We start from the raw sequence: 17,839 nt of genomic DNA, 5'->3' as shown, positions 1-17,839 counted from the left end.
AATGACCCCATTTTTGAGCGGCACTTAAAACTGTAAATGTTACAATGTTTCTCCAGTTCTTTGATCATCACAGAGTAACTGGAAATATGTCCTCTGCAGCTTTTTCTCCTCACAATGCTGAACCATTATGCCAGTTTCCAATCCCATATCTCTCCCCAGCATAAGTTCCCACCCCAGTTTCACTGCTCTGGGTCTTACTGAGAATCTGTCGTAGAGCTGGTAGGTGAGCAGAGGGTTGGGCAGCTCTCTGAAGTACAGCTTGCAGAGGGAGCCCACTGAGTGGATATCTTGTCTGAAGACTTCCCTGCTCAGGTCTGGGATCTGTTCTGAGTCAAACTCGTGCCTAGACGGAGACAAACAGAAGAAGAAAATATAGAACAGCGTGGGAGTCATCCTACTGCCCATCTGTCAGTATGAAAACATAAAAACAAGGAGGACTTTTTAACACCATAAGCTACTTTTGACGAGGTAATTTGCTTGGTGAATTAATGATTTAATTTTTCAAATTCTTCTGTAATTCTCGGGCTTACTTTGATAATACTGCCAAATGCTAATAACATTCCTCCCGAAACAAAACAATACAATATATTTAACAGGGAGGTGGGGCAGGTAAGGAAGAAGTAAAAACTGTCAATTTAAGTTTTCATGTGAGAAAATTCCTTTTGATTGGCTGTCAACACCCTGCCAGATTATGAGCCTCCAGATTTATCTGTTAATGAGACTTTGCTTCATGAATTCCTCTTGGCAAACATAGAATAGATGAGAAAAGCACAACAGCCATTCCAAGCTGCACAGCTTCAATCACATTGCAGTTAATGGATTTCAGAAAAAGCATCTATAATAAAAAAATACTGAGAGAGCAGGGACCATATTGCTGATAGTGATCTTAGTCACAGCTATTTTATTGATACTTTTTGTATAGTTGGTGTACATTTTGAATCAATATAATGAACAAAATTGGTACAAACCTCAGTTTCTGGATGTTGGAGGAAATCCCAGACAGTCTGTAGATTCCATCCACGACTCCATGTTTCTCTATGTAGTCAGCACAGCTCTTAACAACCTGCGGGACTGCAGGAGACAGTAGAGGCTCATGAGAGGCTGCAACATGAACAAGTGCTCTTTATTGATTCAGGATGTTTTAGCAAGGAAAGAGTTCCTCTCACTTTGCATTTGGAACATGTCATGTATGATACAACTACCTACGTGTAACCCCCTTTTCATTTTAATTCTTACTTAAATGTTGTTGAGGAAACAAATATCAATTCAGTCTATATCAGCGGTCCCTAACCTAGTGACACAAGTTTAATCTGAGGGGATATAAAATGATGAAGAGCATCGAAAAAAACAAAAACACATTTCTTCTAGAAAATACTAGAATTATCCTATTAAATAGTTTTCTTTAATTGTAGACCATAAACTCCGGAAGAAATGCAGAGCACATGATCTCGTCAATGGAAGCTAAGGCCCTGCATAAACATATTACATGAGACAATGGACTTCGTGCAGGAAGCAATATTCAAACAAATTTCCATTTTAGTTCGTATCCACAACTTGGTCTTATTTATTTTGTTATGTTGTTTTTGATTTGAGGAAGATAAAGAAAATGCATGAATATCCTATAACCAAAAATAGGTTATTATATGTTTTAGAGCAATTATATCTATTGGATTATTACATTTGTGGGCTTTAAGAAAGACTATTGGTCCATTGGTCCCAATTAATATATAAAAACTATTAAAACCCTTGGTTGATATTGCGTCTGTTCAGCTTCTGAATGGCTTACAAACTACCTTTTGATTGTCCTGTAACGCTAGTGCTGACCTTATGGAAAATCAAAACTATTTAAGTTTGTTTCACAGTAACTCCATGTGTGAAATAATGGCAGCATTATACTTCAGCATTCTCCTAATGCTGAAGTTCTTCTTTTCTTCTTACAGCATTGTTTTTGATGGCATCTCTCCAATTCTTGGGGTTGAGTATTTGCACACAGCACAACACCTGCGCTTACAGTGTTTAGGGGGCGTTACTTATATTAATAATAAGTAATCTTCCACACGAAAATCTACAAGAATCTATGCAAAGAAACTCATCCTGCCGGCAGACTGGTTATTCATACCACCGACTCAATTCACATTAAACATCACAGGAATGTATCACAAATCCCCTATACAGGCAGAAGAGTCACTGGGTAATCCCTTCTCGGGGTATTTACAATTTGAAAATGTGAAATATTTCTGTGTAAACTGCCAGCAGGTAAGAATTACACGATGGAATAGAGGGAAAAGGAAGCCATTGTAGGAATAACTTACCCTCATGTCCGGAGTTGTGGAGATATTCCCCCAGGTCACAGCCGAACACTCTCTCTCTGAGGATACCGCGCTGCCGCAGCTTCTGGGGCGGCGGTCGAGACTTCATAAAAGTCCTGAGGAAGGTTACCAGCTTCCCATGCTTCTTACACACTGATTTAGATGACACACACACACACACACACACACACACACACACACACACACACACACACACACACACACACACACACACACACACACACACACACACACACACACACACACACACACACACACACACACACACACACACATAACAGCCACTTTAAAATGAATCTGTCTCATATCCTGGGAGCAGAACTTAAATAAATCATCAAGCAGAAGGATGGACACACACTGAAGAGTACCTGGCTTCGGCACTGAGCTTTGAACACTTGGGGGAATCTTGTCATTTATCAGCTCAACACAGTCGCAGGGGAAGAAACCAACCTGCAGGTCGAGAGAAGAGGATGAGCAGCGTACAGACGAGAGACAGACTTGGAGATACACTTGTACGTTTAAAAGGACCAGTGGGGGTGCTTAGTGCTGTGGCAGACTGCAGCAGGGTGAAGGTGCAGAACTAGGTCAGTGAGCATGAGGGTACAAGCGGCCTCAGGCTGCAAACATCTCAGGGTGTCGCTCAACCGCAGTGACAATCTAGCTTCTTATTGATATTGTGATTTCTTTTTTTAAACAAGGAGTTCAACTCATACAGTATATGCAAGTATACAAAGCACACAGTATGTCTTTATCCCTGAGGATGAAGTCCTAGTTTCAACGTTTTCCGTCATCTTTAAGTGAAATTGGAAGTGTGTACAAGTGTGTTGATTATTCATTTATCTCTTGCTTCATATTGGAGTATTGTTTGTATCAAAAACCCTCTTTTTCCTCGTCCTGTAAAACTGAAACATTTTCCTGGACTCAGGGGCAGTTACATAAATGTATCCAATCAAATGTGATTTGGGACGACTGGCTAACCCTGCCCATCATATGAAACAACACTGGATGGTGTGGAGGCCAACTGTCCTCAGCAGATCCTTAGCTCTGTATCTCTCTCCTGTTCCTTATCGCGCGGTATTTGCCCTTGTCTGAGTGTTCCAATCAAATCTGTAGGACTTGACTTAAATCCCTCTTGTACCCGAAGCCCATCCACACATTGATTCTTTAGGAAATACATCACAACTGAATCTAAAGACGCTCTGACCTTCACTGTGGCTTTCATCACTACTTTATCATCACTGGAAGAGGATACACGTTGCTCTTTCATTGCTCCCATTAAACATCAGTGTGAATGAAGCAGATGATTTACCTGAAATCCATGTTTCCCTCTCCACCAGCCTGTGTCTTCTTTGGGAGGCATATCAATGACTGACACAATGTCCCCCACCTGGATAATAAAGAGTATGATGATGAGAACAAAGTCTGATCACAGCTGAGCACATAAAAGGCATTATGATGGGATCAGACATATGCATACTGTATGCAAATCATCCAGTGAAAATAATTCTGCTCAAAGATGAAACAATAAGTGATTCATGGGAGATTTTGTTGTCTTGTATAACAGAGGTTACCTCAAAGGTCAACTCGTCCGTGGCCTGGGCTGTGTAACGTTTGGTGACGTGGGCAGCAGCGATGGCTGGGACATTGATAGAGGCTTCTTCAGACACCAACAGATGGTTCCCCTTGTTTTCGATCTGTAAAAGAGAATAATGGCATTAGCAACATTTAAAGAAATACATTTTTGCAAGAGTTGGAAGCAGGGAGAAGAAGCTCCTCTTGCTTTATTTCAAATGATAGGAGGGACACGTAATATCACATGAGCAGCAATACAATATGTTACTGGATTTTATCCTGGTATTTACTTGTTGCTTGCCAAGCCAATCATACAATTACATTGTGTTGCATTTGGAAAACAAACCTGTTTGCAGAAGTAATTTCACCAAAGAATGGACACAAAAATGTGTTTTTAACCCTACTCCCACATTATTATAAAAAGAACAATAAAAAACTCTCAACAAGAGTTGGCACACCCACACAAACCCACCACAGCTGCAGAGTGGTACCACTTAGGTGTTGTGAGAAAAAAAACCTGGCATCACTATGAGGATACCCAGCAGTTGTGCATCCGGAAATAGAACAGAAAGCTATTCCTAAACCGCAAAGTCTTGTTTTTACAGTTTTATTTCTACATGTATTAAATGTCCTCCAGTGTTTCAGCTGGTTCTGGGCAACTGTATTTTCAAAAAATGTCTGACTGTTCCTTTACTTAACTACTTAAATATTAAAATTGACTATTAAATATTGAATTCACTTAATGGGGTCATTTCCAGAGAGTGAATAACTGATAGGAAGTGTCAGCAAACGGCTGATAAGACGATACCTCCATCCATGTTAGCACCGGTCCACAGTTAATCTTGTTGTCAGCAATGGCGGAGAATCGGGACAGGTAGGTGGCCAGCATCTTGATTACTGTCTGAATGAAGACACAAGATTGTCAAGATTTAGTTAAGTCTGACAACTTAAGAGCAATGTTCCACACAGAACAGACTCATTTTATTATTACCAGATAAACCCTAAGTGTTCATGAAGCTTCATTTCTCATATGTGAGTAATAAGAAATACAGATCAGAGATATAGGAGTTGTAGCTCTGTGGTACCTCAACAGTGTCCTTTAATGTGTCGTATCGTGGCAGCTCGGTGAGCTGGGAGTAACGGCGGTCATAGATACACAAGTGCAGGTGTTTGTCTAGCACCCGGAAGTCTTCATAAGATCTAGTTACCAGCCAGTTTCGACCCTGAAAAAAAGAAAGACAAAATATTTCTTAAGATGAGAAAAATTTGTGATATTATACCATGTAGTCCAGTGATACTCAAGTGACGGCCTGCGATAGGGTGCCGGGCGGCCAACCGACCATTTTCTAATTCACATATGATGACACAAATTGATTCACAAGGGGATTTCTTTTTTGTTGTTTTAAAGTAATAGAGTGCATACAAAAAGCATCAAAATACAACTAAAATGCAGATGCAGCTATTAAATGCAGTAACATATCTGACATACCTGTCATATAGGCCAAGTGTCAATCCTTGTGCCAGTTAATTTAGTTAATAAGTCAGTTCATTTGAAAATATAGATTATCCAAGAAAAATTAATTATGGGCCTTTTGCCCCCGGATAAAGCAAGTTGAGTATCCCCGATGTAGTCTATAATCCAGGAAGTAATATTACCTGACAAGTGATCTGGACCAGAAAGACCGGCTCGTTGGAGTCCAGACCAGCCTTCGGCCCTTCACTCTGCCCCTCTGCGAAGGCCAACTATGAGCAAAGAAAAAAAGAGAGACAGAGGAGCCAATATTGAGAGGGTCCACATACTAAATAATGGATGTGTATAATACAACAACCTCTAAGTATGTGACCTGGTATACAAGAAGAACATCATGTCCAAACTCCATTTTTCCATTAAATAGTAAAACCACTTTTATACTGAGCGGTGGGTGGGAATATAAAAACCTTCAAAACTCGAGTAACAAAGAAGTATGGGAAAAAAATAAGGCTGTAAAGGATGTTTTATTTAAAAAGTAACTAAAGAAAATTTGATTCTTTGAATTTGACAGCCTTTTTCTGATAAAGTTTATTTGGGAAATAATGTAGCATATGTCCTCATAGCAAACATAGCATTGTTTCATATTGTCACTTCACCATAAATCCTGCAGTAGGACATATATTATACATAAACTGCTAAGATATCAGCGCTTGGAGGCGGTGTAGATTTAGCACAGATTTCTATACTCTATATGACCCAAAAATGAGAAGATCAAAGCCTTGCAGGAGTTTGGGAATACATTGATTGACATTACTTTAGAAGAGACTTCAAAGGCCTTGGAAGCCAAGGGTAGTTCTGGATATTTATAACTGTTAGCAACCCATCCACACACACTGTTACACAACACACATCGACCTAGTTACTGCTCAACAGTAATACAGCAAACCAGACTGACATTGAGCAGAATGAGAAATGTGTTCTTGAATAAGTCATGTTGGAAGAGCTCTCATTCACTGCAAGGATTTGTATGAAATGAAAGCTTGAACTAAGCGTCTGAATTAAGTACTGATGGGGGTCAGGAGGGCAAAAGCATGATGGGAAGCAGGATCATACAGAGAATTACAGATAAACAAAAATCCCTTTTCGATGGAAGAAAACACTAGCTTGATAAAAATGAAAGATTCTGAAATGAAACAGAAAAAATATGGAGGTTTCTATTGGAGGCATGCCTCAGCATCACTTCCTCTGTGATGCTCACACCTCCAAGACTACGCCTTTCAAAATAAAACATGCTAACAGAGCTCAGGCTTCAACCCTTTGTGCAGAAACATGCATGCATTGTTATGTATTCACAAATAAATATTGCCCCAGAAGCTGCAATGAATACATAAACATCCACAACATCAGGTTACCTGCCACTAAGGCATCTCAAATATCCATCCGCAGCTGGAGGAAGTGGCTCAGTCTTTGTGTGCAGCCGCAGTCCTGGACCTCAGTAAGCTCCTCCAACAAGCCAAATCTTGGCTGAGGGGCAGCAGAGTTTAAATGATGCTACTTACTCGCCTGTTTGCGTCCCCTGCCACCTTAAGTAAAATACTCATTCACAGGGCTTTGGATCACCACGCGCTTACTGCTCTATTCAAAGCAGAAATAGTAAAAAAGAGGATGCTATGTGTCTTACCCCCCTTCCTGTCTCCCTCTTTCCGTCTCTTCCCCCTCCTCCCTCTCCTGTACTCAGCCTCCGTCACCCTCCCCCCTCTCTAACTGCTCTCTTTTCTCCAGCGACAAGGGGGTGGGGGGTGGACCATAAATGGGCTCACACACACAGATGCACATGCTCATCCATCATACAGAGGCAAAGCTGCACAAAATAGATAGACAACCCTTTTTCATTTCAAAACAATTCTCATTCATTTTACTCTCAAGGCGAGACTGGGGCTAATCTGGAGAGGAATCAGTCGGGCAGGCTGCAGACAGAGGCTGTCTGCTGTCCTTGTGCTACTCTGCGATTAGGATACATGAGACTGATCACTACCCTCCCTTCCTGCCGCCACAGTCTGTGACTACAGAGACAGGCAAATGCATCATGGGAGATACAACAAGAACAAAGAGTCGTCTCTCAGAATAAGTAGAAAATTAACAAAAATAACTGAAGAAGAAATCAATCTGATTGCACAGTGTCCACTGTGTGTTTGTATAAGTGTGTGCAGACAGCTTTCAGTGTCAGTGTATCCCCAGGCTGATGCTTTTCTTCTCCCTGTGGAGCTTTTTTCAAGGTCACTGAAACTGTTATGCTGCTTCACTTGCCTCCTCTCTGCTGATGGAGCCATCACATCATGGCGTGGCAACCACAGCAGGATGTTTACCCAACAGGGAGAGAGAGAGCATCCTGGGATTTAAGAGCCGTCCAGCCCGCCGCACTGTCCATTTACGCTACATGTAGGGATTCAGCCCCACAGCGTGCATGCACTGCTCATGCACTCTTTCTGTTTTAAGCTCCATTGGCAGCTTCTGGTTGTGTAGAGAGATGACTGCTGCACTCTGCTGGCAACCAAACTGAACTGCACTGAGGTTTAACAAGGCAGTTAACAGCCACTTCCACACATGACTGAGCAACCACTAATGCTTCACTGCTTCTAATAAACTTAAATATACTTCTTAGACGATAAGTCCAAATCCTTTTTTGGTTGGAGAGAGTCATTATATGCATAATAATTAAGTTCATGACTACAGGATATGCAAATCAAGGTTTTCCAGCTAACATTGCAACTTGCTGTTTCATTGCTTAATTCACTAGTGTTTAAAAAAACAAGATCATGTTGCCATGATAGAGGCACTGTGGGGCTACGCTTTGGCACAGTGATGCTTTGAGCTAAATGCTCATTTCAGCTTGCTAACATGCTCTCAATGACATCCTGGTGATTAGCAGGTGTATTGTTTACAATGTTCACCTTTTTAGTTTAGCGCGTCAGCCTGTTAACAATTGCTAATTAGCACTAAACACAAAGTACAGCTGAGGGGATGGGATGGGATGGGAATGCCATTAGGTTTGCAGGCGTTTTGAGAAACTTAAACTTAACGTAATTGATCCGGAGGGGAACATGAACATCTGTAAACCAAACTTCATGGCAATCCATCAAATAGTTATTGAGCTATTTCACTATGAACCAAATATGCCAGCCTTATGGTGGCACTACAGGAAAAGTCAGGGGATCATCAAAGTCATTAGGATTCCTCCTCTGGAGCCTGAAGGGATGTCTGTACAACATTGCATCAAAGTGGAGGACAACCTGACACACAAACTGAGTGACATTGTCATTCCTAAAGCTGTTCCGCTTCCGTGGTTAAAAAATCCCCAAAACTTTGGATAAAATATTATGACAGTAGTTTTAAAAAATAGCATTTACCTCCAACTACATTTAACTTTAACTGTATATTCTCAAATCCCTTTTTGTTTTGTCAGCACACGTTTTGACTTTTACTCACTAGTTGACATCATGTGCTTAGGTCAAACTAATAAGGCTGAATCACAGGTTTAAATGGTAAATGGCTGCATTTATATAGCACTTTTCCAATCTTTGCAATCACTCAAAGTGCTTTACAACACACGTCAGCATTCACACACATTCATACAGAGTCAGTGGCTACCATACAAGGTGCACATCAGCTCGTCAGTAAGGATAACCAGGTCAGATGAGACATTAACATACTGTAATGCAGAGGATTATCACACTGCTGGAATCGGATCATGGCTTTAATAGGAATGGGACTAATGAACTCTGTCATAGTGAAAACAAAGATTTGAGCATGATCTGTGATTATTCTAGACAAATTAATATGTTATGGTGCTCCTGATAAAACTGACAGACTAACAGCTGTGATGTGACATTTTAGGAATAAGACTGAAAATGCAATAAAGAGGGCGAGCCTGTCCAGAAAAGACAAACAAGGATATTGAGTCAACTGCCACATTGCATTTCAAGAACGATGCATTTCTGGAGTAATTCACCAAAATGGCCACTGAACTTGAGCCAAAGACACAATTACTTAACATAGTACCCCTTCTGCAGAGGTCACAGTGTAAGTATTTTCAGGGCTCACCTGAACGTTGCCAAAGTCAACAGTCTCATAGTGGAAATGGGCGCACTCTGCCAACGTGGGGAAGTGACCTCTGGGGAACGTCAGCCTACAAAAACACAGCACAACAGCCCCTCATCAGTATTCAACACAATGATACTGTGGTGGAGAGAAAAGCAAAGCAAAGCAAAAGAGGGGAAAGAAAGAGAGATTAGGCCAATGTGTTAGAGATGCAGCGATCTGACTCGTCTGGCTGTGCCGCGCCCGTCATTTTATAGGTCTTCATTTCCCTGGCCTGGATAAGAGCCCTGTTTTACAGCCCATAATAGCAGCAACACTGTCACAGGGAGCACCTACTTCTTCATGTTCTTGACCTTCATGCTAGCCGTGCTGACGCAGGAGCGCAGGAGGGGCTCAGCTGGGTGTTCTGTGATGTCATCACTCCTTACCTGCCAAACAGAGAACACACACATCAATAAGTGTCAGTCAGTCACAGGAAGACTGGTGGAGAAGCGATTACAGTCAAAAAGTATTATAATGATCAACATGAAACAGTGTTTGTGCAGCAAAATAAGCTAGGCTATAACACAAACTTAGACGCCTTGTATAAGAATAAAGTGAGTTTCACATCTGTGCTACTGTTATGTTAATGTTATTATGCTTATGTTACCTTATAACAATGTAATGCTAATGTTATGTTTTGCTTATTGTATGTTATGCTTTGCTATGTGAAGCTGTTATATTATGTTATGCTAATGCTAGCTTACGCTACTGTAATGTTGCGTTTCTATGCTATGCCTTTCTGTTATGTTAATGTTATATTATGCTATGTTTGGCTTATTATGCTATTGGGTTTATGCTGTTCTATACTAATATTATGCTATGCTTCTGTTATTATGCTAATGTTAATATGCTATGCTAAATTATGTTGAGCCATTTCATGCTTATGTCAAACTGTAGCGTTATGTTATGCTATGTTATATTATGCTATGTTATATTATGCTATGTTATATTATGCTATGTTATATTATGCTATGTTATATTATGCTATGTTATATTATGCTATATTAGGTCAGGTTATGTCATAATTTGATATAAATTAATCTGTGAAAGTTAAGGTTGTTCTTAAGAGATATGTCTGTGTTTAAGTATTGTTATTAATATTAATAATATTGATTATGTTTACGTCTTGTACAGTTTTGTTGTCCAGTTTGTAATTGGATTTGTTTGTTTGTGGACATTTAAAGGGTGTGCAGAATGATGTATAATTTGAAAAGCTGTAGATGCTTTGTCTCTCATCCAAGAGACTTCAATTCTAAAAACAGGAGAGTACTTCCTCACAGAAGTGAAGACGTAAAGAACATGCTGCTGGGCAGGATATTTACATAAAACTGGAGTAACCAGAAGTAAACGGAAGAGGGGGGGGTGATATCACTTGTCTGTGACAGTATTGTCATAACACCTTTACTGCAGCGCTTCTCAAACACACCACCTCCCTCTTAACCTGAGGGTGGGACCTCCTTAAATGCACTTTTACACCTGTTCTCACCATCAACTAAGTGACATCATGTTGTGGCGACATCATGCTGTGAATCACCTACACAGCCAATGCAGCCTCGTGAAATAAGAAGGACGACGTGTCCTTTGGTGTGTGTTTTTGCATTTGTTCTGTATAAGTGATGAGTCAGAGTTGTGTGTGTGCATGTACCATGGCAGTGGATGTCTCCTTTGACTGTTTCTCTTCTGGAGGATTATTGTTGGTGGCTTGAGGTAAGGCATCATCTTTGTCCAGGTCAGTAGATGGTAAGACATCTCTGCAGAAACAGACACATACAAGAATTAAAACACAAGAAAGGTATGACATAATTCTAACATCTATGTAGTCAAGTTTAAAATAGAATGTCCAGTTTTTTAATATTTACGCTATTGGGAGCAAGTGAGGGAGATGGATTGACAATATCTGGCTCGAACCATGGTGTCTTTTGTATGCGCCCAGGAAAGCAAAGCTCGTCTATTCAGAGAGCCATAAAGGCAATCCACCCACAAGGGAGTGCTTCACAAAACCTTCACTTGAAATGTGACTCAATGTATTCGGGATAGAGGGTGAGGTTCATTCAACTGAACTTTTATGAGCAACAAAGAGAGGAGAGAGACAGGCCTTGAATTTGTCACAGTGATTCAGCATGATGAGATCAGGACATGAAAAGGCAAAGAACACGGACACGAACAGGGAAAGGAAACGCAGTGAGCTTTGGACCTAATGGTGCTTTACACACGACAGTTTTCCTCTCTCTGTCTTACTCTGAGAAGTAAGACAGTATTCATCTCATTCCCAAACACACTACATACATACACTACATGGTTTTACAGCATTCTGTTCAGCTTACACGAAATGCAGAAAAAGAGAGCAACTCACCCCTCAAGGACGTCACCACTTCCTGGTTCACCCTGGGGTCCCGAGGCAGCATTCTCAATCACCGCGGCAACCACACATCCAGCCTCCATGATGCTGCCTGACTGCAACAGCCCGCTGTAGAGAAACGAGAGTGGGAGGGAAAGAAGAGAGCGAGGGAGGGTGGGCTGTTAGAAGGATATGGAAGGATGGGAGGAAGAGTCCGATGCAATGAAACCGCCAGACGACAACCCTCTTGAGGCTGCAGCATGCACGACTCTCAAGGCTGCGATCCACAGAGCCCTGACTGTAATCTGCGATGACATCATTCTACAGTGCCGCGAGCTGCTTTAGTGATAATGCATTTCAGAGTGCAAATTCATGGGATGGTTTCACGAGAACATCAGCTTCTTCTTTTTTTAGCATAGATAGCACTGACAGGTTTTAGCTGGAAACAAAAACATACTCATATCTTCCTCCTCAAGGAAATGTCAAGATTGTGGTAGCAGTTTCAGTACATGTCCCTAGATAACGTAAGCAGGTTCAGGGTCAATATTATTTTAAATATATTTCTTCTGCTTATTTTTACCAGCCTATATATGTATAGTATATGTCCTATGAAAGTATGAAAATCAATCCCCATAATGTAAAACAAAAAAACATTGATGTACATATGTTGTTAACCACTCCTCAAGCATGGCTTTCTCCCAAATTATTATTATTATTATTATTATTATTATTATTATTATTATTATTATTATTATTATTATTATTATTATTATTATTAATTAATTAATTAATTAATAGTTAACCCAACTGGTTATAAGTTAGATAATAATAAGACTTTGGGTTTATATGGTGCTCACATGGTGCTCATGTATGTATCCATCCATCCTCTACACATTATCTGTGATTATTTATCCAGGGATTGGCTCCAGCCCAATCTCAGTTTGGGTAGATTGCACCCTGGACAGGGTGCCAACCTTTTTTCTCATCACAACCTGTTTCTGGCAGCGTACAGGGTGTATAAGCCCTACGACTCTAAAAAAGTCTAATGTTTCCACCCGGGCAACAATACAGCTACACCATATTTTGTTTCCTGGCATGCACGTGACACAGAAGAGAGCTGCTCATCCTCCTCAGTGAGTGAGAGACGGAGAGAGAAATGGAGAGGACGAAGTGAAATTAATGAATAAATACTCCAGCAAATTTCAGACGTTCAGGAAGGAAGAATTCACGTTTCTTACGCAAAGTTTATAAGCATTTTAATTATTCTGTATTTTTTCCTGAAAGTAAAAAATGACCCCCCCCCCCCGTCACATGGTCAGCACCCTCCCCCCAAGCAGTAAACCTAGGGGAAACACTGGTGTAGTTATTATTTTGCAATTTTCATCATTCATCGTTTCATTTTAAAAGTCACGAGAATGCAGGGAACAAAATGTTAATTCATGTCGCTGCAAACTAACTGGCACAACATATTCCAGTCAAGGGACTACACTAACAAAATAATCCTGATATTGCCCCCCCCCCCCCGTTCTATTTTTAGGAATATATTTCTACATTGCCTTGAATCCATGAGAAGATTGGGACATCCCCTATCACCCTCACTCTTTGCCAGACTCCATTTTTACTGCAACTGTCGTTATGTTGAGTAAACAAAGTGAAGGAATGTCCTGATGAAACGAAACTAGACTCTTCCCAATATTCCTCTGCAATCTTCCCATAACGTATGAGGGTGCTTAGCAGTAAACAACAACTTCGGGGCATGTGGGCAAAAAAAACAAACCTCTCCTCACACCTCAGAAGTCATGCCATATCATTTAAATTTTTTGAAAAAGTCTTCCAATTAACAGTTTTAACTCTTCCCTAAGCAGGTCTGCTAATCAACATAAAAATGTTTGGACTAACAAGTAGATTCACGACCGCTGCTGTAGTTGCAGTTTCCCACCAGCCTCTCTGGCTCGTAGCCTCACTGAGTTGCTGTTGACTGACTTCCACAAAACCTCCTGACTCAGCAGAATGTGAACAGGCAGGAACACAGGCCAGATGGGTCTCTACTCTATCCACATCTCATGCTTTATCTCCTCTCCAATAGTAACCATAAGAGAGGAGGAGAGCCAACATACTACACAGAGAAGCAACTAATTTATTGTTGAGAAGTGTTACATTGAGCGCTGTTTCATACAGTAAGGGGCACTTGGTTGGGGGGGGAGTGTTTGACAGGTCATATGAATGAGCAGTGTGTGACCGAATTATGCACAACTGGAAGCATTAGGAGTACATGTGCTATGAATAGTGGATAACACAAAAACAAAGCTGTGCTGCTCAGACATACAGAGATGGTGATTATCTTTATCTCGGTTAAAATACTTTGGCTATGTGGTGCTAAAGGAGGGCAGAGATTCCTAGCGGTTGCATGCATCTATGATAACAAAAACCTGACCTTGCTGATTGTACCACATCAGACATCTTTTCAAGTGAAGGAACATGTTGTACTTCACTTTGAGGAGGCTGGCTAGCTGCGTGCTTTAAAAGCTGCCTGCCTGCCTGGTAAAAGGAGCCATGGGGCTTTTGTTTTCATCTGAAATGCTTTTTATGAACAAGTGTTCTTATAGCAAGCACCACAACACATGAAAAGTAGACTATTTTGAAAATGCCCCAAATGGATTGAGCTATATAAAGACAAGATAAATAAAAAATAAAAAGGTCATTTCAAGAGGTGATCTCGCGCTGTATGTGTCATTGTCCGTGGCAGAGAAAAATGGGTAGCACATACAGCATAGACACTTTGTGCTGAATCATAGGCGAGAAAAATAGAACAATGTCAAACCAGGAGACACAAAGTCTCTCTTAGAAGTTGTGGAATCAACTGTAAATCCACTCAACTGTAAGGTAGAAATCCTCTATCTCTATCAGTCACATCAAAAAGCATGAAGCAAAACTATTCATCTACCTCTCACACTTAAAAGGGAGAGACGTTGTTCTGATGTCAGGAGACTGGAGCAGCACAGAAGGATGTTGCCCTGGTATCTGATGGCCTACATGGCGTTTATCAAGAAAAATAGGGCAGCCTACACAATCTTGCACACTGTTTATGAAACTGGTATCAGCAAGTGCGTTGACATGAAGAACGGCTGCCTACATATCTGAAGCTGCAAACACACAGCAGATGCGTCAAAGTGAGTCACAGCTTTTTTCTTCACAAATGAGAGGAGGGAGGAAGTAAGGCCGAGGAGAAGGAGGAACTCCCAGTTCACCTTTTTTGTATGAGGGTTTGACAACAGACTTAACCCAAACACAATTAAATATAACTGATGTTAATATAACTCAAATATGGATATTGCTGTAGGCAGTATTTATGAACCTCTACAGGTGATTAAGTAATGTCAATGTTGTTTAAGATGTGCTGTAATTAAAACGCCGAACAAAGTAACATTGTCATAATAGCTGGGTAATTAGAGCAGGTATTGTGGTAGATAAAGATGTGAGTAATAATAAGGCTGCTTTGCCATCATCTCCATTGTCTTTTTTTATAGAGCAGCTGCAAATGCCAGTACGTAAATGGAAAGATTAGGAATTTAGTTGCAACCTTAAGTATGAGCGACAGGCAAAAAATAGCTGTACGTTGAAGTGTTTAACCTTATTTGAAACCCAAACTTGTGAATTGAAGTCTATTGATGCTAAAGTGGTCAAACAATATCAGTTATTACAGGTTTAAGTCATTTTTTGGCCACTTGGGAAACAATCTGTAAACACTTCTTAGAAAATGTCTAATGCAAAATACTCCGCTATGTTCACCAGCTCGTTGCTTACTTTGTCGGTCTGCTGTTTGGTGTTGGGAAGGTAGCGTACTGTAGGTTTATACGCTTTTTAGCTGATAAGGTGACAATGCAGATGAGAGCTGTGAGGGGTGAACAGTAAAGTTGTGAGCTGGAAAACCAAAACAATGAGCCGAAAGACGCTATAAAGCTTCAACAGCTGAGGGGAACTGCAAAGTCGAATGATAAGTCTCACAATGAGCATTCCCTTTCAATTACACGTAGTCAAGTGATCAATTGTTGATATAAATAAAAAATGACAACGGCAGCTTTAACTGTATCCTCATGTCTTGATTTTGATGCAGATAAAAAACACGGTACGTCTCCCTCCAAAGATGTGACAGGCCCGTGTAAAGTTGGTTTCATGCTCTTATTCTGAGCTGAGGAATGCAGTCAACACAAGCGAGAGAGGTGCAGTGGAGAGAGGCGCAGTGGAGAAAGGCTCACGGTTACCATGGTAACCTCTCTCCCGTCCATCGTGACTTGAAGCTCCATCCAGACTGAGGATAAATTAGCACGAGGAGGGAAAATGAAGCCTGAGAGGAACCTTTGACCACAAGCTTTGACACATCATCATCATCATCATCATCATCATCATCGTCGTCACCACCACAATCTGCCTGAGGCAATGACATCGTTGCTCATACAATGATGCAAGATTCAGACACCCGAGGTGCTGCTCCTGTCTCATGAAGGCCCCAATGCAGAGCATATTATAAATAAACCACTTCTTTACTGGAGCTTTGTTACTCTTCTCACTTTTTGAGGGAGGAGGAGGTTGGGGGTCATATGATCCTATAATCTGCTTGAAATCTACCAGGGTGGGATTAACTTTATTTCATCTCACACTGAGTCGTTGTCACGGCTCAATCTTTGTCCTGCAACCATCACAGATAACGGGTAGAAAGCGGGGTGAACAGCAGGGCGATTAACTTGTAGTTAACAAAGACCCAAATATTTAATCGACAAGCCGATCTGTCCCCTAAGCCTTACAGTGAAGAACAGGCCTTTCTGTTTACAGCAATCATATACTTCCTCTAAAACAGACAAATGACAGTAAAAATAAAGATTAAGAGGGACATTTTACTGGGTGAGACAAATATTCTGGAGGATAGAGCCATGCCACTATGCTGCTGGCTCACGAACGCAATATTGGGTGACACAGAAACTCCCACACAGTGTTACAAGATCACAGTCACCTGCCTGATCTAATGCAATCCAATACACCATCCCTGCAACAATTACTACCTTTGTAAAGCTCATGTTCAACTCTCTCAACTGTGGTGATGCATTTTGAGACCATGATTGTGTTGTAGTATTGTACTGCATTATGTAATAAACTACGAAACATAGCTATTATTTTATCCCTACGCACTCCTACACACATACAAGTACTGCACATTGTAGTTACAGGCAGGCACCATTATCTTCTTTAAAATGTATTATTGTCTTGTCACTTAGTCTGTAAACAGTCAGAAATAATGAAAAAATGACCATAATATCCTAAAGCCCAAGATTATGTCAACAAATAACACTGCAAAACATTTCAGCTCAATATGAAATACCTAACATGTACATATTATGTTGTCCTCAACACACAAACACGTTTTGTTCAATGTGGGTAAAGGCTTCACAATATGTTGTTAGGGTGCAAGTTACAAATGACAATTTTCTAAATCAATTCCTCTGTGGTTTCATTTCATGACTCATTGATGGATAATGTATTCAAAACAATGACAGAATATCTATTTCCTAAAGCACAAAGTAAGGCTTTGTTTGGTCCAACCAACAGTCCAAAACCAAAAGATATTCAGGCTCCTTTATTGATTAATCTGATGATTATTTCCTCGATTAATCGTCAAATCATTTGGTCTATAAAATGGCAGAAACGTGAAACGTTGTACATAACTTACCTAACTCGTGCCTATTATTTTGTCCACAACACACACAAGTGTATGACACAGGCCTCACAATGTAGGCTCCAGCCAGAAAAGTTTAACCAGTAGTGTACTCTGACCTGTTGGGCATGACAGATCACCGGTTGGCTTCATGCTCACACACACACACACACACACACACATACACACACACACACACACACACACACACACACACACACACACACTAATGTTGATTGGCTGATCGATTAAAGATCAGGCATTAAGATGAGACGTTCAGG

The 17,839-nt window shown here is 40.7% G+C and overlaps 1 protein-coding gene across 1 annotated transcript in view; it reads right to left on the bottom strand.

The window, feature by feature from the left end:
- Positions 1-17,839, bottom strand: part of LOC115017651 (rho GTPase-activating protein 32-like) — a 37,842-nt gene that overhangs the window by 19,568 nt on the left and 435 nt on the right. The window contains exons 2-14 of the mRNA XM_029446291.1: positions 11,867-11,980; positions 11,159-11,264; positions 9,808-9,899; positions 9,475-9,559; positions 5,559-5,645; positions 4,988-5,125; positions 4,711-4,803; positions 3,902-4,024; positions 3,640-3,717; positions 2,699-2,780; positions 2,313-2,462; positions 969-1,071; positions 199-343 (exon numbers count right to left, since the gene is read on the bottom strand). Of these exons, the coding sequence (XP_029302151.1) occupies positions 199-343; positions 969-1,071; positions 2,313-2,462; positions 2,699-2,780; positions 3,640-3,717; positions 3,902-4,024; positions 4,711-4,803; positions 4,988-5,125; positions 5,559-5,645; positions 9,475-9,559; positions 9,808-9,899; positions 11,159-11,264; positions 11,867-11,955 (1,371 nt within the window). The 5' untranslated portion in view covers positions 11,956-11,980. The remainder of the gene's footprint in view (positions 1-198; positions 344-968; positions 1,072-2,312; positions 2,463-2,698; positions 2,781-3,639; positions 3,718-3,901; positions 4,025-4,710; positions 4,804-4,987; positions 5,126-5,558; positions 5,646-9,474; positions 9,560-9,807; positions 9,900-11,158; positions 11,265-11,866; positions 11,981-17,839) is intronic.

This window comes from Cottoperca gobio, chromosome 13, assembly GCF_900634415.1.
Source record: "Cottoperca gobio chromosome 13, fCotGob3.1, whole genome shotgun sequence".
NCBI lineage: Eukaryota > Metazoa > Chordata > Actinopteri > Perciformes > Bovichtidae > Cottoperca > Cottoperca gobio.
This window is presented reverse-complemented; position numbering and strand designations above follow the sequence as displayed.